This window comes from Anopheles maculipalpis, chromosome 2RL (assembly GCF_943734695.1).
Source record: "Anopheles maculipalpis chromosome 2RL, idAnoMacuDA_375_x, whole genome shotgun sequence".
Classification (NCBI taxonomy): Eukaryota; Metazoa; Arthropoda; class Insecta; order Diptera; family Culicidae; genus Anopheles; species Anopheles maculipalpis.
Window position 1 is genome coordinate 46,927,589 of NC_064871.1, and position 25,500 is coordinate 46,953,088.

The 25,500-nt window shown below is 45.4% G+C and overlaps 5 protein-coding genes and 1 pseudogene across 9 annotated transcripts in view; 2 read left to right on the plus strand and 4 right to left on the minus strand.

Annotated features, from left to right (window-relative positions):
* LOC126559496 (ribosomal protein 63, mitochondrial) overlaps window positions 1-22,824 on the minus strand; it is a 278,118-nt gene extending 255,294 nt beyond the window's left edge. The window contains exons 1-2 of one of the 2 annotated variants that reach the window (XM_050215665.1): window positions 22,644-22,824; window positions 22,412-22,574 (exon numbers count right to left, since the gene is read on the minus strand). In XM_050215665.1, coding sequence (XP_050071622.1) covers window positions 22,431-22,574; window positions 22,644-22,814 — 315 coding nt within the window. In that variant the 5' untranslated portion in view covers window positions 22,815-22,824 and the 3' untranslated portion in view covers window positions 22,412-22,430. Of the gene's footprint in view, window positions 1-22,397; window positions 22,575-22,643 lie in introns of those variants that run through there. The other variant, XM_050215664.1, reaches the window with a different exon arrangement.
* Window positions 1-25,500, minus strand: part of LOC126559183 (uncharacterized) — a 456,771-nt gene that overhangs the window by 133,455 nt on the left and 297,816 nt on the right. The window lies entirely within an intron of this gene.
* The window catches only part of LOC126559512 (NADH dehydrogenase [ubiquinone] 1 alpha subcomplex subunit 7-like), a 387,608-nt gene that overhangs the window by 44,096 nt on the left and 318,012 nt on the right, over window positions 1-25,500 (plus strand). The window lies entirely within an intron of this gene.
* LOC126557522 (anaphase-promoting complex subunit 7) lies at window positions 14,300-16,540 on the minus strand. The gene is made up of 4 exons (XM_050213328.1): window positions 16,301-16,540; window positions 15,069-16,235; window positions 14,723-14,997; window positions 14,300-14,651 (listed from the first exon to the last, which is right to left on the minus strand). Exons 1-4 carry the CDS (start codon window positions 16,367-16,369, stop codon window positions 14,402-14,404), a joined length of 1,761 nt encoding a protein of 586 aa, XP_050069285.1. The 5' UTR covers window positions 16,370-16,540; the 3' UTR covers window positions 14,300-14,401.
* Window positions 16,770-22,203, plus strand: LOC126557585 (apoptosis-inducing factor 3-like). Of its 3 annotated transcripts, none has more exons than XM_050213404.1 (2): window positions 16,770-17,071; window positions 20,555-22,203. In XM_050213404.1, exons 1-2 carry the CDS (start codon window positions 16,858-16,860, stop codon window positions 22,192-22,194), a joined length of 1,854 nt encoding a protein of 617 aa, XP_050069361.1. In that variant the 5' UTR covers window positions 16,770-16,857; the 3' UTR covers window positions 22,195-22,203. The 3 variants fall into 3 exon arrangements, with proteins under 3 accessions (XP_050069361.1, XP_050069359.1, XP_050069360.1); XM_050213402.1 differs by lacking the exon at window positions 16,770-17,071 and adding an exon at window positions 19,300-19,357; XM_050213403.1 differs by lacking the exon at window positions 16,770-17,071 and adding an exon at window positions 20,352-20,379.
* Window positions 23,799-25,201, minus strand: LOC126558315 (uncharacterized; annotated as a pseudogene).

A 25,500-nucleotide genomic window follows, 5' to 3' on the forward strand; every position in this document is an offset into this window, starting at 1 on the left:
CATTTTTATGCGTGTGTGCAACCCGATGACGATGACATTGAAACCGTTGTGGCGAACGATGACTCAGGCCGGCAGTCCGCGTTCATGCGGCAACAGGATTGAGCAAACTACATAAAACTACACAATAAAAAAAAAAATAAGGAAAACACTCGCGGCAATATGACGACTCCCTGCGATCGAGAGGGATGCACTTTTATCTTGTTTTATTGTTATAGCATCTTTTCGACATTCGATTGCGGCGGGAGAGGCTTCCTGGGGATGTTAGTTTGCTTACAGGAATGTTATGAAGAAAATATGATGCTGTAAATAAGAATGATACAGTGGGTAGACTATTAAATGTGTCTATACAAAGTTATGAGTAAGGCAATTATCAGCAAAACTAAATAAGGTAAAATATAGCGGGAGCAAAAAAGGCATTAAAGTTTCACTCTGGAGCAATGCCATTGTAAAAAAAAAGGAAGCAATAAACCATAATACTCATTTTATATTTAGACACTGCTTAGTTTTCGAAACAAATGGCTCGGCGACTGTTTTCAACAAAATGCTCCTTCTTTTATGATCGTCTCATGTATTGTACAAAAAAAAGAAGCTTAAGTGTTTATTTAAGAAACAAACCCCTTTAGAGCAAGCAAAGTTAAACAAATCTAGCAATGCCTTCAGGAGTCGGACGTGTACTTCAGCCGTTCAGGCTAGGTTTCCACATTGTTTTGTCCACCATTTTTGCTTTACTTATTGTGCTAACGAAGGTTCAGGAAGATAGTTAAATTCTTTTAGCCAGTCGCTAAATAGAACAAAAAATGTCTTCCACAGGAAGTGAACGTCTGTGAATGATTCCTAAGCAGTGCTGAAAGGGAAATTATTTACAAAAAGACAACGACACACAGACACACACACACACACACACACACACACACACACACACACACACACACACACACACACACACACAAACATTGAGGAAGTCTTTACCACGCTTTCCTCGGTGCAATGACCATGATGGGCACGAAAAAAAAAAGAACTCCATCCTGCCTGGTGCCCGTTGGCACGTATTCTTGACGTTTGGTACAAGCCACATTGCTGTAGATGCACGCCAGATTCACGGTCAAACGCAAAAACATCTCAATCATGTAGCCGTCTTACATACAAGAATGCACCTCAAAATGATGACGAATGATAGTTTTCCCGTGTATGCAACGTGCACTGTAACCACAAACGTACGTGGATCGCTTCTTATCAGTTACACTGCGCGAGAGTGTCACTTCCGTGGGTCGTCTTTGCGTCGATCGTAACGACGAGGTGTTTAATTTATGACTGACGTGGTGTGAATCGTCGGCAAAAATGGTATGTTATTTATAACCTTTTTTTTTTTTGTAAGAACTGGAGTGGATGGAGCGGTTGGAGTGGTGGATACGATGTGAGGTGTCGATGCCGTCGCTTTAGTGCGTGCCGTAAGGGAATATTAATCACTCTCGGCGCGGTTCACGGTGGTGAGAACTTCCTGAATTATTAGAACTATTTCTCACAGCTGAATCCGGATGCAGAAATGTACAGGTTTAAGCAGAGATGTGAACTAGAACAGCATGTTTTTTATGTATCCAAAAAAAGCAACAGGAAACAAGCTTATTTGCATTGTAATCCACTGACAGCATGAGCGTTATCGTTATTTCTAAGCCACTTGATGTTAAGCCTTCACTTAAAATGCAAATGCGAACAAACGATGCCACAGCAATAGAAACAAAAACCCATTTCTGTCTCTGCATCTTACCAAAACTTGCCCAACGGATTGGCTGTGACGAGTGGAATGACTTTCCACCAGTGCTGTGTTGCGTGTACGGTGGGTAACATTATTGCTCATTCCAGTCAAACCTCAAAATGCTCCATCCACCCATTCCCGAAAGCCGATGATGGAAAAGGCAAACCGGCACAACACAGCACAACAAAAAAGCCCTCTAATAATAACAAGCCGTAAAAATGTGGATATTAAAACAAACAAAGATTGCCCTGTGGCCCGGATGCTGGGCGGTGGGAACCTGACGCGTGGTGGTACTGACTCGGTTGGTCACGCGGTCTGTTGCTTTGCTGCTCCGCGCCCGTACAGTTATCATGTAAAAATATGTAAAAACATTAGAGATCATGAGGACGCAAGATGGCGATGCGAGACGACGAGTGTCAGCGAAAGATCGTGTAAGCTTAGGAACACATGCGCGGGTGCTGCCACACTGCGGTTTGGGAGAGCGATGGATCGAACCGAGCGATGGTCACAGGCGAAAAGAAAACACTCGTCGACGAAGCAGCGTACAAATGAAATAGAAAGGATGAAGGTTTACTTTTGTGTGATCGTAGGGCATATCTATGCACCATATGCATAATATGGGTTTAACAGCAAACACCAAACCGAACGCGACGATCATGATGATGCAGATGGATTGCTGATTTGAATAATCAAGTAAGAAATAGATTCTTTGATGTCTGCTGCACTTTTTAAACTATTTCGACTACTCCAATGCACTGATACACTCGGTTTGAATTTAAATAACTGACGGTAACGACGACTGCACTGTAAATTCTTTGGACTTTGGTTCTTGAAAATTTGTTTCTATTATTGTTTCAATACTCAGTTTAGTTTTTTAAATATAGAACTAAATTTTGTGAAGTGAAGTATGCCCGGAATGAGGTAAAGAATAAGAGAGAAATACCTTTTATTGTCTATTATTTCAGTCATCACAAGCTGTGGTAAAAATACGGTGTTGAACCGCAAATAAATAAGAATTTAGGGCCATGAGCTATGCAAGCTGCACAATACAAGGCGTTCGGGGCGTTCGGGATAATTTTGACAGTTACATTTTTGTTTATAACTCATGATGGAGTTGGCATAGGAAAACAAGCAATACGTCATTTGACAGCTAAAAGTGTACGGAACAAGCAGCGAAAGCATCCCGTGATAAAAAAATGCCAAAAAAGAGTACATCGTGGAAGCGGATCACATGCATCATGATGATCCGCGCCGGACGCGACAACCGCCGACACGGTTAACACCCAGAACAACCGGTGGCTGGCTTACTGCCCGGCGGACGTGCCACGGGTGCCGCAAACCAAGTTCCCCCCCCCCCCCCCCCCCAAGTTGGTGTTTTCCTGCGTGTCATCGGAAGGGGACGTGATGCCGCCCCACTTTTTCGAGCAGGGGCTGAGGCTGAACGCGGACGGTTACATTTCCATGCTGGAGACCGTCGTAAAGCTTTGGATTACGAGAGTGGCCAACGGCAGACCGTACGTGTTCCAGCAGGATTCCGCTCCGTGCCATAACAGGTTGGCTGATAAGTCCCCGGTCTGACACATAGATGGCGCCGCTAGTATTAAATGCATATTATTTTTATATAGCACCAACCTTCAAATGATTCGTGTCAAAATTTGACATCTGTATGTCAATTAGTTTGTGAGACAGAGCGTCTTTTGTCAAGCAACTTTTGGTTGCTTGATGAACGAAAAAAGAACGAAGAAGAAAAAAGTGTTGTTCCACCAAGACAACGCACCGTGCCACAAGTCATTGAGAACGATGGCAAACATTCATGAATTGGGCTTCGAATTGCTTCCCCACCCACCGTATTCTCCAGATCTGGCCCCCAGCGACTTTTTCTAGTTCTCAGACCTCAAAAGGATGCTCTCAGGGAAAAAATTTGGCTGCAATGAAGAGGTGGTCGCCGAAACTGAGGCCTATTTTGAGGCAAAACCGAAGGAGTACTACCAAAATGGTATCAAAAAATTGGAAGGTCGTTATAATCGTTGTATCGCTCTTGAAGGGAACTATGTTGAATAATAAAAACGAGATTTGACAAAAAAATGTGTTTTTCTTTGTTAGACCGGGGACTTATCAGCCAACCTGTTACAGCCTCCAAAACGATAAAGTGGTTGGCGACCAATTTCAACGACTTCACCGCGCCGAATGTGTGGCCTCCCAGCTCCCCGGATCTTAATCCAATGGATTATTTCGCGTGGGGGAACGGGAACCAACAGAACCTCCAGCAACACCAAGGCGGAGCTCAGGTCCGTTTTCGCGGCCCTACCCCGCGAAACTGTCGCCAGGGCTTGTTCCCGGTTCCGGAGACGGGTGGAGGCCGTAATAGAAGCCGAGGGCAGATATTTTGAATAAAATGAATAAAATACATGGTAAGCTACTATTTCTAAAACAAAAAAAAAATTCCCCGATGATTAATTCTGCCATAATTTTTTTTTTCCTTTCTCCGTAGGTGACTGTCAAAATTATCCTGAACGCCCTGAAATTATCGCCGAACGAATATCCTGAAGAGAATCTCTGTTTCGTTTCCATTGCATTTGTTGCAAATTTCTTGAGTAAACTTACAAATGTCATAAAAATTGTGTTACTCGGCGAAGACTAACAGATAACTCTATGGATAGAAGCAAGGAGAATTTTATAAAAATATGTTCACTTCATCAGTTAGCTTGGACCTAACCTGCTAAAAAATAATGTAATACTCTACCTTTCCTTCATAGTAATCGGATGAAGTCTTCCAATAAAAGCTATCTAAAAAAAAAGTATATTGATTCTCGATAATGTTACTTGAGAGCCCCAACTTAATCAAATATAAGCTCGGAAAAGTATTTCCGTCGGAAAAATATTCATCGGCAGATTCATCTTAGCGCATGGATGATGATGGCTAGATTTGTATTACAATGATCAACCTACGCAGGATATTTTTAACCATTTAGTCGGATACTCTTCATGCTTGAGATCTTCTGTTTTTATTGGCTTTAACAGTCAATCAACACTGTTAGGTGGCCGGGACATGTCCGCTATTAGACGACTTCGTTTTTCTCAGATTGTCAGATAAAAGCCCTTCTATTTCCAATTGTTTTGCTCAGGGATACAACTTAGAGTATTCTTCAATTGTATTGCATGAACTGTTTTGGCTATCTCTACTCTACTGACAACAATAAAATAATTTGTCTGGAATTAGAAGACACAGGACTATCGAAAATCAGTCCTCCTGTTAAGGATGAAAAAGGAATTTCTTGTACTGTTTTCAGACATCAACTCTGTTTAAAACAAACCGTCCCCATCACAAAGATTTGGCCTTACAACTTTAGTTTGCCTTTGGTACACGATCTTGAGTAGCTTCAAAAGGCACAAGATCAAGCTAGTTGCCCTGAGCATTACTGCTAACCACCAAGCAAGAAAGGAATGGCGTATAAATAGTGCACCAAACGTTCCGTGTGTAATGGAAGCTGGCCGATTTCTCCACCGAGTTTCGTACGGTTCCACTACAACGCGATCGATTCGATTCGTCTTTGATGCGATCGATTGTCCCCGAGGCATGTCTACGCATGTTTACACACCCAGTTGTTTGCATGTCCGTCAGCTAGCTAGTGGTCCTACCAACACTGCCCTTCCGTCAGTAAACCGTCACGCAGTTTCGGTGGTGCTGTTCGGAGAGGCCAGAGAGCGGTGGCAAAGCGCACGCAAACCGTGATCATACCATTCGGCACGATCCCCAAACCATCGCGCATATCGTTTGACAGCTGTTACCATGGCAATGGCAAAGCTGATCAGAACGAGCGAAGAGCATCGTGCCCTGGAGAGTGAGTGCGATTGCGAGAAAAAGACACCATCACTATGGCAACCACCGCACGTACGTATGCCACACGACGGTGCGGGTTGTAACGAAAACAACTCCAAATGCTAATGTTTATATTATGTTGCACAGCTTCAGCATGATCCTCCATCCTGCTCGTTGCTGCCCGCCAGGGTCTTGACCCTCCTCCTTCTAACGGCCACGGTTTTTTAGCCCTTTAAGGAGTTGAAGATCATTTTCAATGCGCGCACTCACCCATACACACATACACACAGGCTAGATCTAGCCTTGCTGTGGTCCACTCGTCGGCTGATGCTCGAGAAAACCGTTTGCTCCGTAGAGAGCCCATTACTGACTGACCGTGCGAGAATTCGTCGGTCAGGGTGACGAAGGAGAGCGGGGACTTAATGGTCGTTAGTTGTGACCGACCGTCGGACCTCCTGGACGACTGAGACCAGCAGATAAATCATTCATGCGAACTCCCGCGGCTGTACGGAAAGATATCGATGGCAGAGGGTGAAGTATTGGCGCGCTGTTTCGGATTCGTCCGGTTACGGTTGCTACGGTATGGCTGGCTGGCATGGCATGATCGACGGTCGACGGCGATGGTGACAACGATGACGACTAGCGCTTTGGCGCTATACAGCGGCGCTTTGATGGCGTCTGTTTTCATGCCCGTTGGCGGGCATTTGTGAGCTGCCCATCTACTGAAACATGTCCACTACAAGATGAGGTGATGGAGAAGTTCGCCACAGTTCTGGACACATAGAATGCGTTACTTCCAAAAACAAAACGCAGTTTGACTAGAATTTTGCAATCGCTTGCAAACCATTTCGAATGGTAATAATAGCTCGTGAAGTTGGTATAAAAGTTCGGTTATCTGAATAAACGGGCTTAAAAAATGACGATTTAAATCGCCATTTTTACCGTTGGAATAGATATTTGTCACAGGATGCTGATTTTTGCTACAAGCAGATTGAACTATCAATTCAACTTTCTTCTCATGCAACATTCTTCTCAAGAGCCTTACAGGAGTCTTAAATTTCTATTTTGAAGTTGAACAAATTACAGTTACACATGACATGTTACAATATCAAATCTTGTGGAAAAACCTGACATTGGTAAGAGGATATTATCACTATATAAAGAAGTCCAAAGCATACGAGAAGTTTTTGGGAATAAATTTCTGAAAGGTATCCTGGCTCTTCCCGAGACTGTTTATTGATCTTGGATTATATATTTTATACATTCTATTCTTGATGGAGTATAAAATATATAGAAATTCGCATATCATTTCTATTCCTTGCTAAAAGGAAAAAAAAAACAATTGTAGACACTAATGCACCCATCACTGTCGCTTGGAGCTTATCCTACGCCGGACGGGTTTAGCTAATGGTGATCGTTACACACTACCCCAAACCTCGCATGAGCCAACAGTGGACGTGAGAGAAACTGGAAAGAGATGACATTCCCAACACTCCACGCAGCCAAAACCCAGGCGCCTACTGTACAGTGACAACGAGATCACACGATCACTGCTCTTCCCAGTTCACAGCCTTTCTCGTGCGATTCGTCGTCGCAGTTTCCTTGCACGTGAGTCTAAACATCGTGCCGAGGCTTCTGCCACCTTGGAGATGGTTAAATCGAGTATGGTCCACGTACGCCATCATGCTTCCCTGTCACCCAACAATACGGTCTCCCTTGCACCAGCACATACACACACAGTCTCAGCAGGCTCCCTCTTGCGCACCATAATTGCACACCGCCTGACCGAACAGCCCCCCTGGTCCGAGATTGAACGAGCTGGACACACTGCAGCGCGGAGCAAGGGAGGATCGTGATCGACGAAATAGCGACCACGAACGGTAGAGAGCTTCAATCGCAACATCGAATTCGATCGGTTAGCCACACGTACACGTTGGGCAGGGTAAAGAATTGGCGCCGCCGGTGGGGATATAAATAATCGTGAAATCTTGAAATGCCCTTATACGGTCAGCGGACCTGGTGATGGAGATGATGGGAGGGAAAAAATAATGCTCGCCAGCAACAGGAGGCTTTCGTCATTGACATTGAGCCTGCGGCTGCTGATGCAGTCGCGGGTTCGGTTCGTGCTTCCGAATTAATACGGCACGATCGGATCGGAACTGGAGTTCGTTCGCCTGCGGATCGTTGCTGTCGTCGCGACACAACTGGTGAGCCAACGCAGAGCAGCCTTCCGCCCCAAAACAAAACAAAAAAGACAACAACAAAAAAAAAAACAAACGAAACGTCAAAAGTCAATGGCCCACCGGGCAGCATCCCATTGCCATTGGGGGGAAGCGACGATGGGCAGCAATGCTTCGGCAGTGAGCCAGGCGACAGTTTGCCGTGTCCGGGTGTCCGGTTTGTTTTTGCCGGGTCATCGGTATGCTAATGACACGCGACCGAGCAGATGACGTTCGGTGGACAATTGAATCTGGGCCTGACATGGCGTGGATCGGACGTGATCATAGTGACTCATGAGTTGACTCCTGACGGGGTGGCACAGCTGGCGGTTCGATTATGTCTATCGAGTCAGGCGTACGTGTGCTTCTCAAATGAACTGACCTACCCGAAGGTCTGGTCTGATGATGGCAATATGACAGAGAAAAGAGAGCAGCAATGCTTCACGACTAGTAATTATCGGACGTAGGCAATCGATTGAAGCTGGAGCCTTGCTTGTTAATTATATGAGCGTAGAGATCGGCAGGTTTCTACGATGCAGACCTTAACTAATCCATGCACTCTTTGAAGTGATTAGAAGCGGTATGAAATTTTCAAGAACGTTTTTCTACCTCCTTTGGTTCTGTACGCAGGATTAACAATGGCGAAATAAAACTGCAATCCTGAAGATGTAATCTGACAAAAATGTCCAAAAATGGCTACTCCAAAAAAAGAAACTCCTTCACAGAAATAAAAACAAACCAATTCATTAGCAAGGACAACAGTTATTCCGATGAGTAATTTATAAAGCCTTGTAAAACGATGCTTGTGACCTGTCTGTGACTTCACTCCATACCATGCTTCTTTCCTCAATCAGCATTAACTAACAATTCGCAACAAAGTAATGCATAATTTGTACTGTAACTGTTGAACCCAGCACCAGCAAATAAATTAAAGTGCAGTTCGAGTTCATGTCCGGGATGAGAACGAACGTGTCTCCAGCTGAAATTGGCAGACCCTTTCCAAAAAAAAAAGGCAACAAAAAAACAATCTCCCCCTAATGCAGTCCAACAAATGCTGCTAACCAAAGCATAAGGAATCTTTCATTCTCCATTCAATCTCCTTCTTCGCAAGAATATGAAAATTACTCCTTCCTTTATTCCTTCCAAAACCAAAAAACAAACAAACAAATCCGTAATCGAACGAACTGATCATGGGGATGTAACACTGTGGCCGTCCCCGAAGCTTCCATTTCCTCCCGTACAGAACCCTTTCGCACTCGCCAACACGCGTACTGGTTTAACCTCACACATAAACATGACACACAGCGAGGGGTCAATTGACCGAACATCGACCGATCGATATGGCATTCCGAAGGTTGAAACCCCGAGATTAATAGTGCTTCCACCCCGTCGGTCGCTTCGTCTGGTGTTCCACCGCCCCTCCCCCTGTTGCGCATGGTCATGATGAAACACGAGTACAAGCAATCCTGATCGTGCCATGGTGACCTCCAGGGTTCGAAAAGAATGATCAAAACATATGGAACAAGGAAGAAACCGAATGAAGTACCCTGTGTGTCCCCGTGTCGGAAGTCACAATTTTACAGAGACATTTTTTTTTTTAAAGGATGAGCAAACGGATCGCACCATCTTCACGCCTGCTATTCAAGGATAATGTGATGTTTCACACGCCTGTGTAGATGACATATGACAAATGGCAAACGCAGAAGGCTCGAAAAGGTAACGTATTGGAAAGATTGGAAAGGAAATTAATGTCGAATAAATGCTAACCGGGCAGGAAGCAAGGCACGACGGAAGTTATCTTGGGGACAGCCATTTTGATCGGATTTGTATGTGTGCAAATGTCCTTGGTGGAAGTTCTTAAAAAGCTAGCTTACGGAAAAAAGTTCCACCTGGCTTCCGAGAACCTTTCATCCTTATTGCATCATAAAGTATCACTAAATTTATGGCTCAAAGTCAAATAATAGATAAAATTCAATTAAAAACAGTTGCCAATTGATTGCCTGAATGAAGTGGTAAACATTGAAAGTTGTTGTGAATGATCAATCAAGGATCATCAAGCCCGGCTGAACACTGACTGATCAATAAATACTTCGCGCAAAGGTCAGAGCCACAAAGCCTCCGCGTCGTTCTATCGGAACACGAGTATTGCATTTAATTTACAACACATCACATCGAACAGATCGCAATGCAATAATTCTTGCAGCAGTCAGCCAGAACCGTACAAAAGAGGTGGCAAAAGATAACGGAAGGATTCTGGATGCACAGTTAAAATTGTGGCGCAAAAACTGCGAAAACCTTGCTTAATGAGTTTTGGTGATCGTCCACCTAAACGTGAGCGGCTCGTTTTGTCCCGGGCAGCAGCTGTTCGGCAAAGGGTCATCTCGTACCGTTTCCTTCCTGCTATGCGCGCTATCCGCGATACCGTTGTCACGATAAAGCTCGGAAGCTTCGGACAAGCACGACCGCCGATCGCACGTTCTCTAGCAAATGGATCACAGCAGCGAAGCTTGTTTTTGTTGTTGTTCCACCGGCCACCTTCCATATATGGGCCCGTAGCCGTAGCCTGAACGAATATCGGAACGCGTATCGAATTTCTGCAAAGGACGTCCGCATTTGTTGTTGCCACCCGTTCGTGTGGTGGAAGCTAAAGCACACGTACATATGTTGTCTGCTATTTTCTGCTTCTGCTTCTGTTGCTGTATTGTACTTTTTTGGGCTGACTCAATGCACAACCCGGGTCCGGTCGGGTCGTTCGTAAGGGGGAAGGATAAAATTATGCTTTTCTTCCGCGCACGGGCCACAATTACTTCCGGCCATTGCTGGGTTGAGGGACGTTCGGGGCGCCCAATGAACCCGGGAGCCTCTCGTGCCAGCAAAGATAGCGTCACATCACTAATCGACAACGCAGCGGTAGCAACGCCTTCGATGAGTGCGTGTGTGCGAAAGGACTCGACGCTGTCCAGTCTGTGAAGATGTTGAAGAGAATAATTGGAACAAACAACCCCAAATATGTGCTCAAGTCAAGTCAAGTCAAACTTATAAAAAAATATCCGACTGCGGCTGATTGACCGGAAACTTCGCAGTACGGATAATTCGCGATGAATTGCTCCGCGTATAAAGGGCACCCCCAGAATCCCTTCCAAAGGGCACGCCTGATCAGCATGCGCGATCACAGGCTAGAATCTATTTTGCGTACACACGATATCGTACACCGATTCGGAGCGTTTAATTAAGCGCATAAACCGCTTACCGCCACGGCTCGAGCAGGCCACACTTTGAGGTGCCTATTACGGATGGAAATGGTTGTGTCGCGCGCGGTCACTATTTAACCTCCTTACAAGGAAATGACACATGCGGCTAAGCTCGGTCGCGTCCGGCCGAAGGTATCGCTGTTTGCCAAATGGATTGTTTGTGTGCACACTAATGCGCTCCGAGATCTGACGATCCCAAATCCCATCGTCGGGAATCTGGTCGATTGTTGCCGCCTGCCTGCCTGCATGCCTGCCTGCCTGCCAAGGATAATGTGTCGCGGCTAGGATTTTGATTTATGATGTGAAAACTTACGCGCCCTCAACGCGTGCTCATGTTTGGTACGTTTGGTTATAGTCTTAATTTCTGCGAGTGTATTGTTGCGTTGTCCATTGGGACAGCTCGCTACCATGTACGGTCATTAGAGCGGACGTACTGGACGAATGTTTGAGGATTGTTTTCCGTGTCATAAAATGCCGTTGATTACGATCAGCATAACGGGTAAAAACTAATAAAAATTAATAATTTAATGCCCAAATGTGGCAAATAATTGTAATCGTAATACTTGTTGTTTCGATTGCGACAAAGATGCTCTGAAGTAATGAGGAGATCTCGCATGACATTGAGGGGTTCATGCTAAAAAGGTCAGAGTTTAAACGGTTGACGGACGGGGTGATAGTTTTGGAAATTTTTGAAGAAGATCAATGCCATAAAATCTTTACAGCAATGAAGGTGCAAGAACTGTTCCTCGAATGTGGTTTTCAATGTCATTAAATACTTCCTTGTTACAGTCAAAACCTCCATTTTAATGTGTGTAAATGATGGTTTTGCAACCAAACTATCTTCTGCTGTTTTGATTTGCTTAACAACAGAGTAATAAATACTCCATTCTTGGCTACTTTCTTGGTTCGAACGAACAGCGAGTTCATTTTTGTAACAGACTTTTTGATACCGTGTAGCCAGATAATCATGCCCGGTCCTACGAACATTCCTCCCGAAAAATAATTTCTGAGATTGGATACTTCAAACGAGCCCAATGAACATGCCCATGGAATAGGGGATAGGATGTGTTTTGTTCTCGCCCTCCGACTGTCGATTTCGCCAACGCTCTCTGAATGATTTTTCTGTTTTGGTGCTCTGCTCTCCAAAATGTTGTGTTGTTGAGTGTCATCTATAGGACGATTGGTTTCGAATTACTCCTTATGCGGTGCTCCAACGGTTGGAACGAAAAACGAAACCATGCTGCTAATAAAACTAATAAAGCAATGGGCATCCGAAATACTAGACCTCTTGTGCCTAAAGGCTCTGTACTGCTGCTGAGTTCGCTTCACTTTGGACAATGCCAGCATAATCTAGACTGCTGCCGGAACTACTGCTATGCAGAGACTAGAGAGACTCCAGAGGAAATTTAAGAGGCTTGCAGGCCATAGATTTCTTCCCACCGTTATAACGGTTGCAACGCCTCTATGACTTTCTATCTTTCTCTCTGTTTCCGATTGTTGAGCTTATCTGAGAATAAATCTCACCATTCGCATGTGCAGTCCTACTTCACTTGATGTATTCTCTGAACTAAACGGTCTTTTTTCTGCTTTTATATGCGGTGCTCGATAAGCTGTGCTTGTTTAAGGGGCCTATGTTAGAAAGATGTTTATCCGACCAACCCTTAACTCTCCCTTTACGGTGCTGGTTATAAGCGAATAAGCGTAAGCGAATGATCGGATGCATTTGCATCGAACAGATGTACAGTATACGGATTCTTCTTCCTTACGGATAATGAAGAGTGAGAATGGTTAATATAAAAAACGTAATGTTCAATTGTTATCGTAGACCCGAATGTACGGAATAGATGCATTTAAACCCACGATAGAAAATTACAAACTACTATGTCTTATAAGCTTCGCCTGTTCCATACGATCATATGATATGAAACATGATCATACATAGCAACTTTTTCTTATAGGAACCCTGGATACCGAATAAGATCACCTGAAGATCATAACAGCCGACATGATAAGATCCAAAAAGGATCGCCTCTAATGGCACCTCTTGGATATTATCAGCATATGGACACGCAAAGGACCAAACGTCACCTCAGATAGTATCCTGTTTCTGGCTAAATTGAGCGAGAATCTCTGCACAGCCATTATCAGCCTTCTCCAAGGCTCAACACAGTCTGATGGCGATGTTGTTCAAGATGGAAGTGAAACGACCCAGTGGTAGAAGCGATAATGGCGCCTGTCTTCACATGGCAGGAGGATTCATATCCTATCCGGACCGTTCTCCCTAAGTGAGGACTGACTATTCAACTAGGAGGCATCAGCAACTCTAGTAAGCCATGCGTTGGCCGGCGTGACCTAGAAAGTAGTTAAGTCAAGAAGAAAAACAACAAACTAAAAACGGCTAGTAATGTCTTTATTGAGTACGGTGACGTGGTAGGTACAAGAGTACGCGGGTTCTTAAGTTGCGAAATGGGGCAGGAAAAATGGATTAAGGATTAAGATATTGCTAGTGCCTAGTGTTGGATAGTGTGCTCGATATCTATCGGAAGGCCTCACCTCAATAAAGTGGGGAGTCTGAGCGTACTTTTCTATTTCTAAAAAGTAGTACTTCGCCTTAACAAAGTACCTCTTCCCAAAGTACAGTGTTTCCCTCACATTTGTGTTCAATTACGCCGGCTGCCTAGCGTATCTAAACCCAAGATTTGAAAACGATCAACATAGGATGGGGAAGGAGCTCTGGAACGGCATCTGATCTGTACAGACATCTCTGCGTAACTCTGCTGAAGGAAAGTTTTTTGTTTTTATTGCACACGTTTGTTCTAACAGGTCCAAAACATTATGCGTTTCTTAAGTCTTCTTCGAGCACAACAAGCTGGATGAAAATCTCTATGTTCTCTCACGACTTGTGAGCGGCTGCTGTTAGGGTCTACCTTGGGCGGGACAGGGCAGCACATAGGATGGAGAAGTAGATTGAACAGTAAGTTACGACACATGTTCCACAAGAACATATCAAAATCCAAAATATACATTTCGTGTCGTGTTCTTTCGACATATATGTTGTTAGAGCATGTAATGTAATGTAATGTAATAATATCTAAGTTAGTGATTAATGATGATTGTAACTATGCAGTTTACTTACGTAATGTGTGAATATAGATTATTTCTTAAAAGTTCAACATTCAAACAAGAATGCATTCGGAATAGAAACATTCCGCAATGGCAAATCATTTGCGAGATAACAATTATATCTTTCTTCGGCTATAGTGGAGAAAGAGTACGATTTATTAAAAATAAAATATTACACCAAATAAACCAATCACCAATACGATTCGACAGGTCTTACCGTGCCACACTCACTGATCTACTGATTGATTTCGATTTCCAAATCCGACCACATCGCGTCACTTTCCGATTCCATTTCGTTCGCACCAGTCGTGCGTATTTCGATCATTTCTAGCGGATTGTCCGGCATATCGGTGCCGTCTTCGACCATCGACTCAAGGTAGGAACTGGATGCACCCGCGTTTGATGTGCCACTGCTGCTCGTACTGCCTTTGTTTTGTCCCACCATAAGCAGTCCCGACATTGCGACACGATTGGATGGATCAAGGCTGCCGGTTATGGAAGAGAAAGAATGATTGCTTTACGAGAAGGTCCAAATTAATGGCTAAAGGACACTTACTTGAGTGCGATGGAATAGTGTTCTAGCGCACCGGAATGATCTTTTTCATTGTTCAACATTTCGCCAAGCATAACGTGGAGTTTGCAGTTTTTCGAAAGCATCGCGTGTTTCTTCAGGAGTTTCAATCTGGCGCTGAGATCATTGTCTCGTAGATAAATTTCCGCCAGCAGATACACCGCTGGCAAGAAGTTCTCGTTCATATCGAGTGCCTTGAGGCAGAAAGCCTTCGCTTTCGGTCGGGCAGCTTCATCTTTCATGTATGTACGGGCCATAAGCTGCGAGTAGAGAATTTGAACATTACAATATGTAGCGTAAAGATTTCCTTTAACGACTTTGAGCCACCCACCACCAATGTTCGAGCCGATTCTCCCAACACTTTAACCGCCTTCAGTGCTTGTAACTGTGCTTCCCGGGTCCGGCCCATATTTATATAATTATCCACCAGGGCCTTGTGAATTTCGTACCGATAAGGTGCAAACTGTTGCCCGTACCGCAGATGAGCGATGCCCTGCTGATACTTTTTCACCTGAAACAGCACTTCCGCCTTCAGTACCAACGCTTCAATATTGCGCGAATTCTGAAAGCAAGCCTTTTGCACAAAGTAAACAGCCTTTTCATACTTTCCCGTGGCAAACAGGTACTGGCCCATCACGAACCACATCTCTGACGTGTACTCGTTCAGCAGCGAGGGCGATGGCGTGATGAGCTTCTCCAGTTCGGCTACTTTTTTATTTTTCGCCATCAAAATCGCCAGGATCTGGAGTCCATTTTTCGAGTGTGGCTGCATGGCATGGGCTCGCTTGAGCGTAATGTAAGCCTGCTCGTACTCCCCATTATGGTAGTGACATTCGCCGATCAGCACTAACAGCTGGTGATAGTTCCGGAGACAGGTGTTTGTCTCGATACTGCGCAGCGTTTGAATGGCTTCAGTGTACTTGCGGGCCTGAATGTTCGCGTGCGCCTTTATCCAACTGCTCATCCAGTCGTTACACTGGGGCGCCAAGGTAGCATCCACGATCAGGGAATTCACCTCGATTCCTTTGACTCCCAGGGTTAGCAGTCCTTCGATTGCTTCGAATGCGAGCGGACACTCTTTCAACACTTCTTTGTAAGTCCCGATGGCACTGCGTTCGTGGCCATGATTGTGACAGAGCTTGCTGAGCAACATATTCACCTTTGGAGTGCGCTGTTTGAGTGCGAGCGATTGCAACAGGACGATCGCATCACGGTAGCATTTCATCTCGATCAGACAGCGTGCCGTCTTGTACTTCAATTCCACCTCCGATTGCAGGTCAACCTGTCCCGGAACTGCACTAGGCGTGGTTTTACAGTTTGGAGATTTGTTTTTCGACAGAAGCCGTTTCAGCTGCAGTGCCTGGCGGTAGATGGTTTCTGCTTCACGAAAGCGTCGCTCATGAAACAGTGATTCGGCATAATATACGAGCGTGCCGAAATGTTCCTCAGGGCTTAAGGTGGCACGGTTTGTGTCGTATATGGAGAGAATTAGGTTGGCCTGCAAAAAGATGCGTTGTTATTAATCGTTCGCACAGGAAGCTTACAAACAGCCGGAATGTTTACCAATGTTGCCGCATTTGAGTAAAGCTCAAAATCGAACAGCGTTTTCAGCTGCTCGAACAGTGTTTTCATGATGAAGTGAAGTTGAAAATATTAACCGGGCCAAACTTATTAGTTAATTAATCGCCACAATTTGCCACAGTCGAAGATCCGCTTGCCTTCAGGAACGTTTTTGTTTACACCACCTTTCAAATTGAATAACAGCTGTCACTTTCATAGATAACATCTGAGCTTAAGCGCTGATTACACGTGTGTGACAAGGAAGCGGAAGTTTTCATTTCAAAAATTGGTTTATTTGATGAAAGCGAGACAACTTATCAGTCCAAAAAAGCTTTTACAATATTTCAATAAGTCTAGATATATATATTTAGGTCCTAAAAACGGGAAATCCACACAAAAGCGCATTGTACTAAAAAAAAGTGGCATTGCATAACTGACATTTGCTTTGACATCGCCAAAAAGCGGAGTGGGAGATGCCCTGATTGAATCAAAAGAAAAACAAACCTGTCCCGTATTGAGTAATTTTGCGACATGCCGGTTAGCTTCAACGCGCAGTAAACATGACCAGTTTCATCAGCATAAGTTTGTTTAACAATTGTAGACGTGTGTCCTCAACTCTAGTGTTAAGTGCATGCCGGAACGCTTCTACCACAGCCAATGGAAATGTTGCGTTAGTAAAAGCTACCAAAGCCAGAACAGTGGCCGGTAGTAGCAGTGCCGGACCTTTCGGCGCACCTTCACAGCTGTCCGGAAATCCATACTTCGTCAGTAGAGGTAGGCCATTGTCCCAGGTGCAACAATGTAACAAAATTTCGTCATCTTCCATCATAAGTCTGCACGAAAGTATGCAGCTAAAGAAACGTCCTCGTCGGAGGCGCGAGGATGAGAACGATAAGATATCCCGTGGATACAAAACGGTTACCGCATTTGCGACAGCAGAAGAGTACGACCTCGATCGGCTGTTGCGAGCCCTACGGGAACAGAACCTTTACGAGCCGAAGCAATTTCTGTCGAGCGATGACATCGACACGGAACCGGATGTACTGCACGTAACAGCCAAATACAAGGTAGGCGACGAGTGTCGCGATCTGTACTTTTTCCGCGAGGGCACGGTAGTGCTGTGGAACTGTACCGATCTGGAAAGCAGCAACATTCTGCGCTTTTTGCGCCCGTTCGAGCAGGATTCGTATGACGAGGGCACCGTGCTGGAGGAAAGTGAATCCATGCTGTACAACCATGACGGAGTGGCCCGCCTGAAGTACAACAGCTTCTACGTGTCGAAGACCGAAGAGGCTGATCTGGAGAAGTACACCTTCTCGAACGCGATGTCACTTTCGGTGAAACTGGGCATTTGGGAGGCATCGCTTGAGCGATACATCGATAAGATGGCTTACGTTACGGAGGATCTGAAGAAGGGAAACAAGATAAAAATTACGCGCCCGGAAATGTTGCGACGGACGGGTGAACTGTTTGCGTTGCGGCACGTTATTAATCTTAGCTCGGATCTGCTCGATACGCCTGATTTTTACTGGGACCGGGAACAGTTGGAAACACTGTACAACCAAACGTGCGCGTACTTTAGCATAACGAGGCGAACGCGCGTCATGAACGAAAAGCTTAACCACTGCGTTGAGCTAGCGGACCTGATTAGTTCCAACCTGAACGATGACCATCACGTACGGCTGGAGTGGATGATTATCATTCTTATCATGGTGGAGGTTGGCTTCGAGATATTGCACTACGTTGATAGGTTTTCCTAAGCAAGCGGCTGTACTACATCTTATCGACATGCGTATGTGAATAACGCATCATTCGCACATTAGCTAATAGAGTTGTTTAGAGCTGACAAAAGATGATTGTGGTTTCCGGTTTGGGGCGCTTTTTTATCAGCTAACATTTGTGTTGTCAGTCGTGTTAGAAATATTCCACCGTCTTTCTGTCATTTACTAGATAAGAAAGTCAATACAACATCAAACAGTGAAGTGGTTAACATTTCCTTTCCCGAAGCCTGCTTGGATTTAAAATCCAACTCTATGGAAGAAGCATTACAACGAACTCTCTCTTTAAGAACTGTTATAAAATATTGGTACAATTAGTTTACAGCTAATATTCGCTGCTTTCTGTTTCCAGGATCAAGGATTGGATGAATTGCAGATGAGAGAGAGTTCACTGTACTTGTTTTACGATTATATATTAAGTTCGATCACAGTAGGCTTTAGAAAGGCGATCGATCTAAAATGGTGCATGATGATTGTTGCGTTACCTTTAACATCCAAAAAAATGTGAAGCAAAAGCTCGACGAAAAAAAAAAATAAAAAACTAGTTCAACATCTAATAAATTTGACATTGGAATGGCTACAGATATGTCAGATATGTATATGTTTCTGCACGCATCTCGAGGTTGTTCTACATTTCAATTGCAATTTTATGTCGTTAGCATATAAACCGTACAGCGAACGAGTCCGCGCGATTTGCAACATCATCCCCTCACAACTCATCGGGGTTTGCAATAAAAAAGGCAAGCGCGGCTACTACTCCAATCGCGGCACGAAGCCCTCACGATCGCCGATGTTGGATGCCGATTAAACGCATGGCGAACGCGACCAAACGAACGAAACGGTTATAAGGCCATCGATGTTGTCTATGAGCACGTTTTGTTGTCTGCCGGTGGGTGCACTCGGGGTAAGCCCGCGTTTGAATCACCACGAGCCCAAAAACCGGTCGAAACGCGCCGACAGTATGGTGCGCGGTTTAGTTCACGATTGACCACGGGACGCGGAACATACGCGGTCGGTTTCGAACACATTCGCTCGAGTACATTCCAATGGGCAGGACAAACCGTTCGCCATTAGTCGAAACCTTCGCGCATTAGTCGTGCAGTTCTGTCTGTTTAAGGCCACGACACGGCTTTGATCGTACGCGATCGCACAGACAGGGTCATTAGGCTTCTTTCAGGCGCAACACCTGTCACCCGGTGTACCTACCAATCGAATTCGGTCGAGATGGGCTGTAGTTCGTCAAAGGAGGCTGTTCGTAATTCGAACGAAACCCTTGCCAAAGGTAAGCAACCGCGTGCTAGTGAGGGTGAGTGTGTGTTGAAGGTTACCAGCCAACTGCCATAGCAACGAGCAGCCAAGTTCAATCGCGTGATTGCTAAGACCAGTTTGCTTGCTATCCGGTTCTCCTACAAGATAAGCCATTCCTTGAAGCAATGTTGTAATGACGGAAGCAGGACGGAACTGATAGTTTCTAGTGGTTGCCGGCTAACACCAATTCGGAGGAAGTGAAAGTTATGTCTTTATGCTTTGTGGTTTTGTTGCTGAGGTGTTGGGAGTCAACAGTGCGTTAACTTGCTATGGGAAACAATACAAAAACACTACGCACTATGTGGTTTTAGTCACAAAAACAAAAAAAACAAAAATAAATTAGCATCCTTCGTTTTGTTTCTCTCGATCTAACTCGTGACAAGAGCACTTCGACCAGCGATCGAGATGGAGATCGCGAACAGCCATCGCAAGAACACTTTTGTGGCATATAACCTTCGTAAAATCGTGCGACAGTGTGCTGAAGCCGAAGGAGATTGTGCGAAAATACGCACCCCCACTTCATGGAGTGTAAGCAAGGTCGTGGACTAAAATTCTTCAAAACCACATATACACACTCTTACAATCGGCTAGAAGAAAGGGAATGTGAGAAAAAACCGTGGCCCGTATTCCCTAACCACCGCAACACAGTTTTTGGGTGCGGAGTGAGTGTTTGATTCATTAATCGTCCAAATAAAAACCGAGAGCGTCGTTCAGACTTCAGTGTACTATTTCGCGCTTTTGCCTCAATTTCTTGTGCTTGTATGCGTTTGCGGTGACAGCGCGCGGTTGCCTTGGTAACGCGCATTAGTGTGTGCGGTGGCAACACACAGCATTACACTGGATCGAATCACCGTGTCAGTACAGCAGCAACAGGGGGAAAAAAATCCCATCCATCAGAAATTCCGGCTCCTTCGATCGATGCGGACGTGGGTTTTTGCTAGTTAGGTTCTCTGTCCCACAATAGTGGTGTGCGTCACAAAATGATGTCGTATCTTGGTAGGTGAGACGGGTTTTCGTGAACATTCTTCACACGATTCCGCGGATGATTCACGCACGTGAAAAGTGATTATTGGGATTTTTTTAGTTCCTAACTCGAATTTCGTGCTTTTCAACTTTGTCTTATGTGCTTCGTTTTTTCTTATTTCTGTTCTGTCTCAACTTTCATCCAAAGCATCCAAAGTTACCTCGGCTGCGGCTTCTAATGGTGGAGGAACTGCACACGACGATGACTTCATCGAAGCCGTCGTCTGCCAGGACGCGGACATTGGCGAGAATCAGATGAAACAGGTCGAACTGGGCGAGGGCAAGGTGCTTTTGGTACGCCAGAATGGTAAGCTTACCGCCATCGGTAATAAATGTTCACACTACGGCGCAATGCTTGTTACCGGAGCGCTTGGCGATGGGCGCGTCCGTTGTCCGTGGCACGGAGCCTGCTTTAACGTCGAAACGGGGGACATAGAAGACTTCCCAGGTATGGACTCCTTGCCTTGCTACCGGGTAACCGTTGGTGAGGCCGGTGACGTGAAAGTGCGTGCGAAACGAACCGAACTGGCCACCAACAAGCGTACCCGGCTGATGGCCAAACGCGTAGCGCAGGACGAACGTACGTACGTCGTCATTGGCGGTGGTCCATCGGGGGCAACCTGTGCGGAAACGCTTCGCCAGGAAGGTTTTACCGGACGGGTTGTGATGATTAACAAGGAACCAGCCCTACCGTACGACCGGGTAAAGGTGAGCAAAACGATGGACATGAACCTGGAGAAGTGTCTACTGCGTACGCAACAGTTTTACGACGATAACGACATCGAAGTGATGCTGGGCACCGCCGTTACCAAGCTGGACCCAACGACACGGGAACTTACGCTCGACAATGGGTACAAGATCCGGTACGATAAGGCATACATTGCAACCGGTTCAAACCCACGCCGACCACCAATTGAGGGTGCCGATTTGGGCAATGTGTGCGTGTTGCGGACGGCAGCCGATGCGAAGCAGGTTAACGATCAGCTTGGACCGGAAAAGCGGATCGTCATACTGGGAACGAGCTTCATCGGCCTTGAAGCGGCTGCCTATTGTGTGAATAAGGTGGCAAAGGTAACGGTCATTGGACGGGGTGCCGTTCCACTGAAAGAATCGTTCGGTGATGCGGTCGGCAAACGTGTGATGGAACTGTTTGTGGAGAAGGGTGTAGAGTTTGTGATGAATTCGGGCATCCGGCGATGTATCGGAGAGGCGGGCACACTGAAACAGGTCGAGCTGTCCGACGGAACGGTGCTCGATGCGGACGTGTGCATTTTTGGCATCGGATCAACGTTGTTTACCGAGTTTTTGCAGGATTCGGGCATTGCGTTAAATCGCAATGGATCGATCAATACCGATCAGTATTTGGAGACGAATGTGGAGGGTGTGTATGTGGGTGGAGACATTGCCAATGCACCGGTGCTCTCGAACAGTGGCCAGCAAGCCACCATTGGTCACTATCCACTGGCGCAGTATCATGGCCGTGTTGCGGCATTTAATATGATCGGTAAGGCAACACCGCTCCAGACGGTTCCCTTCTTCTGGACGGTGCTGTTTGGCAAATCGTTCCGATACTGTGGATATGGCACTCCGGATGAGGTAATCGTCGAAGGAGATTTAGCCGCATTAAAGTTCGTTGCCTTTTACATCGGTAAAGGCGGTCGCGTGATCGGTATGTCATCGTGCCAGCGAGATCCGGTTGTGGCCCAGTTTGCAGAGTATTCGTCGCAGGGTAAGGTGTTGCACAAGGACGACCTGACGCCCAACCCGTTTGGGTGGATACCGGCTTAATTGGAATGTAGAAACAAACCAGCAAACACACCGTTTATCTATTTCATAGTAACATTATACACATTATAAAAGCGCAGAAAAATGCAAAACCACCACACACACTCGGCTCGCTCAAAGCGGCCTTTGTTGTTGTAAAAGAGTCTTGTTGTAACAATAAAATGGAGACAAAAAAACTCCCGTTTTATAACCTAGTGTAACCTTTGTATTACTAATTCACCCCAAACAACGCACAACACTCAATCCCACACATCTTTTACTCGCAGATGGGCCAAACGTTCCGCTATCGTGACGTGTGGTTTCATCTTGAGTTGTTCCTCGCGCCATTTCGCCACAATCTGTTCCTTCTTGCCCAGTTCCTTCGCATGACCGCTGGATTGTTCCTGTGAACGGGCATAATAAGTAGGCTTTAGAGACATTGCGGCAAACCACAGGAAGCATTACGTACGAACCTTCGTCAGATATGGATGAAGCAACAGTTTCATGTTGGCCTCGGTTTGTTCGTACTCGCGGATCTGGGTTTGGGTGGCGCGTTCCGTCACCCGCTTTACCAAACGATATTTACCACGAAAAATGTGTCCATTTACACTTTTCTTGAAGAAATTTACCACCGAAAGCCTCATCTCGACACGCTGTGTTTGTTATGTATGAATGGGAGAATGTTTTTGTTTCCGCCAGCTGTCATCCAGACACTCCAACCAAGGTTGCTAGTGTAAACCGTTTGACAGTTCAAAATAAAAACACAATTCACACAGTGCAGCTGACACCTAACGTTTATGTAATGTTACAAAAATTGGGACGAAAATGTTGTTAATCTTTCTCTCTCTCTCCCCCCCTCTCGTTGGCCTGCTCACTGTTGAGTACGTCATCGTGACATGGCGCGGTCCTCAATAATTATCCAAGATACCCGACCCCTTGTTGCAGCTTCCCAGCACGAGTCCACCATCCTCATAACATGCTCCAGCCATTGCATGCTGCATTCTTCCGCCACCGTCAGGATGTCCGGGTCGCAGTACAGCTTATCAAGCCAGTGGTTCATCCTGCTCCTTCCCCTCACGCCATGCTCGAACTCACCGCCAAAGATGATCTCAATGATGGATCTCTAAAACACGCCAAGAGCGTTTGCATCCTTCACTCGGATGGTCCAAAACTCGGAGCCATAGAGAACCACTATCAGTGCGGTTAATAAGTGTGCGAGATGTCTCATTTTTCGTGCGGGTCTCGTAGTCTTCTGGATCTCAACAGATGGTGAAGGCCGTAGTATATACGATTCCCCTGAACAATGTGCCTTCAGATTACGCTGCTGACGTCGTTATCACAAGTAACGACTATCTCAAGATAGCAGAATTCCTCCACCACCTCGAGGATATCGTCGTCAACTAATATGTTGCCTCCCAAACCGACCCTACCAAGGGCTGATCCTCCAGCAAGCAGGTATTTCGTCTTCGTCGTATTGATCATCAATCCATTTCTTGCTGCCTAACGTTTCAGTCGAGTGTATGCCTCAAACGAAAATGTCGTAAAAAAAACTGATAAATAGGAAGTGCATCATGATGCATTGTTAATATCCACATTCCAGTATCCGCATCCCTTTTGGCACAATAATTCTAGTTTTCCATCATTTCTACCACTTTTCCGTTGGGCTCATTGACGGAGAAGGAAAGGGATAAATCTTCAAGCGTCATCTCATCTTTTAGCACATGTAAAACGGTTTGCTGTTCTGTAACAAAAAAGGCACAATGTTTCAAATAACTTTGCATTGTACAATTTCATTTATAGATCGTGACTATTGTGTCCTCACCAGTGCTGCTGCTAGTAGTTTGGCTAACTTCAACTCCCTCATCTACGACCGAAAGGCCACTATCGGAGGTAGTCGTTGCCTTCATACTCGAATTGTTCGTCCGTTCCGTTGTAGTGCTGGTGGGTATACTTTTCACGGAAATGATACTGTTTCGTTTAATCAGATAATTGTTGTCGTTTTCCTTTAACCATGCCTGCTGGCTGGAGGGTGCCGTCTTCGGGCGGCTATCCTTTCGCTTACGGCGCCCGCTTCCACTACCGGACTTGAGACCCGCCGTGCGTGGCCTTTTAATGGTGCGCGCTGCATCCGTTCCTTCGCGGCCAAGCATTAGCTTGTGGAAGTTGATACGATTCATAATAAACTGTCGATGGGTAAGTACGGTACTAACAAGCCACTGGATACCATACGTGAGTCCATCGTATTCGTTGGGTTCGAACGACGCGGTGCCCCAATTGCCACATGCTTCCACCAGACACGGACACCGATAGCGGTTGGCTAGATACTCAATGTCCAGATACTCGCAGATCTCGATACAATCGACCGATTCGGAAAGGTCCTGCTTGTTGGCTAGTATGAGAAAGGGCTTACCGGCTAGAAACTCGTGTGCCATCAAGTTTTGGAATATGTTGTAAGATTCACAGATGTTGTGTATGTTGGAAGCATCGATTACGAAAATTACAGCTAGTGCCTGCAATTGTACCGGAAAGCGTTAAATGAACAGATGTTTGCTGCTGTGTGACTTCCAGGCAAAGGTTACATTACATCTAAGAAATAGTACTTCCAGATGTCTCGAAGATCTGATCCTCCTCCAATTTCGATAAGCTTTATCTCCGTGTCCGCTAAAAGTAGAGTACAAGGCTGTTAAACTGGTTTACTTTGTGGAAGAGATTATTCCTACCGATCACAGTTTCAAACAAACGGCATCCCTTCGTTGCCGCATAATCACCCCGTTTTTGATGACAAATTTTAAACGATATCTCAGTCTTGCCAGAATTCTCTAATCCCAGCACGAGAATGTTTAGCGCGTCACTGCAAAGCAGTGCAGAAGGTCATAAAGAACCACAGTTTATCAGAACCACAGGGGAGCGTGTTCCCGCACATACTACACATACTTACTCATTGTTTTCATGACCTTTTCTGCAACATTTTGTAAAAGTTGTTCCCATTATATGGCCCAAATGTTACATGATTTAAATAGCTGGTTCACTGCCCTACTGTACGTACCACGGGGAATTTCTGATTACCGTACATCAAACAAATGGTTTGTTTAGATTATATACTAGGTCCTTGCCAACGGTTGCTAGGGGCATTGTTGCGTGGCCGAACGATATGTTAAACCATTCCTGTGCCAGTTCCGGCAACTATTGCATGATAATTGCAAATGAATTGAATAAAAAATAATTATGAGCGTAAAATACCGCTTTCTTCGTCTAAAATTGGCATTTTTTAAGAAAAATCTATCCCAGCTGGTGAACTTTGAAATTCAACAGCATTATCAAATCCAACGC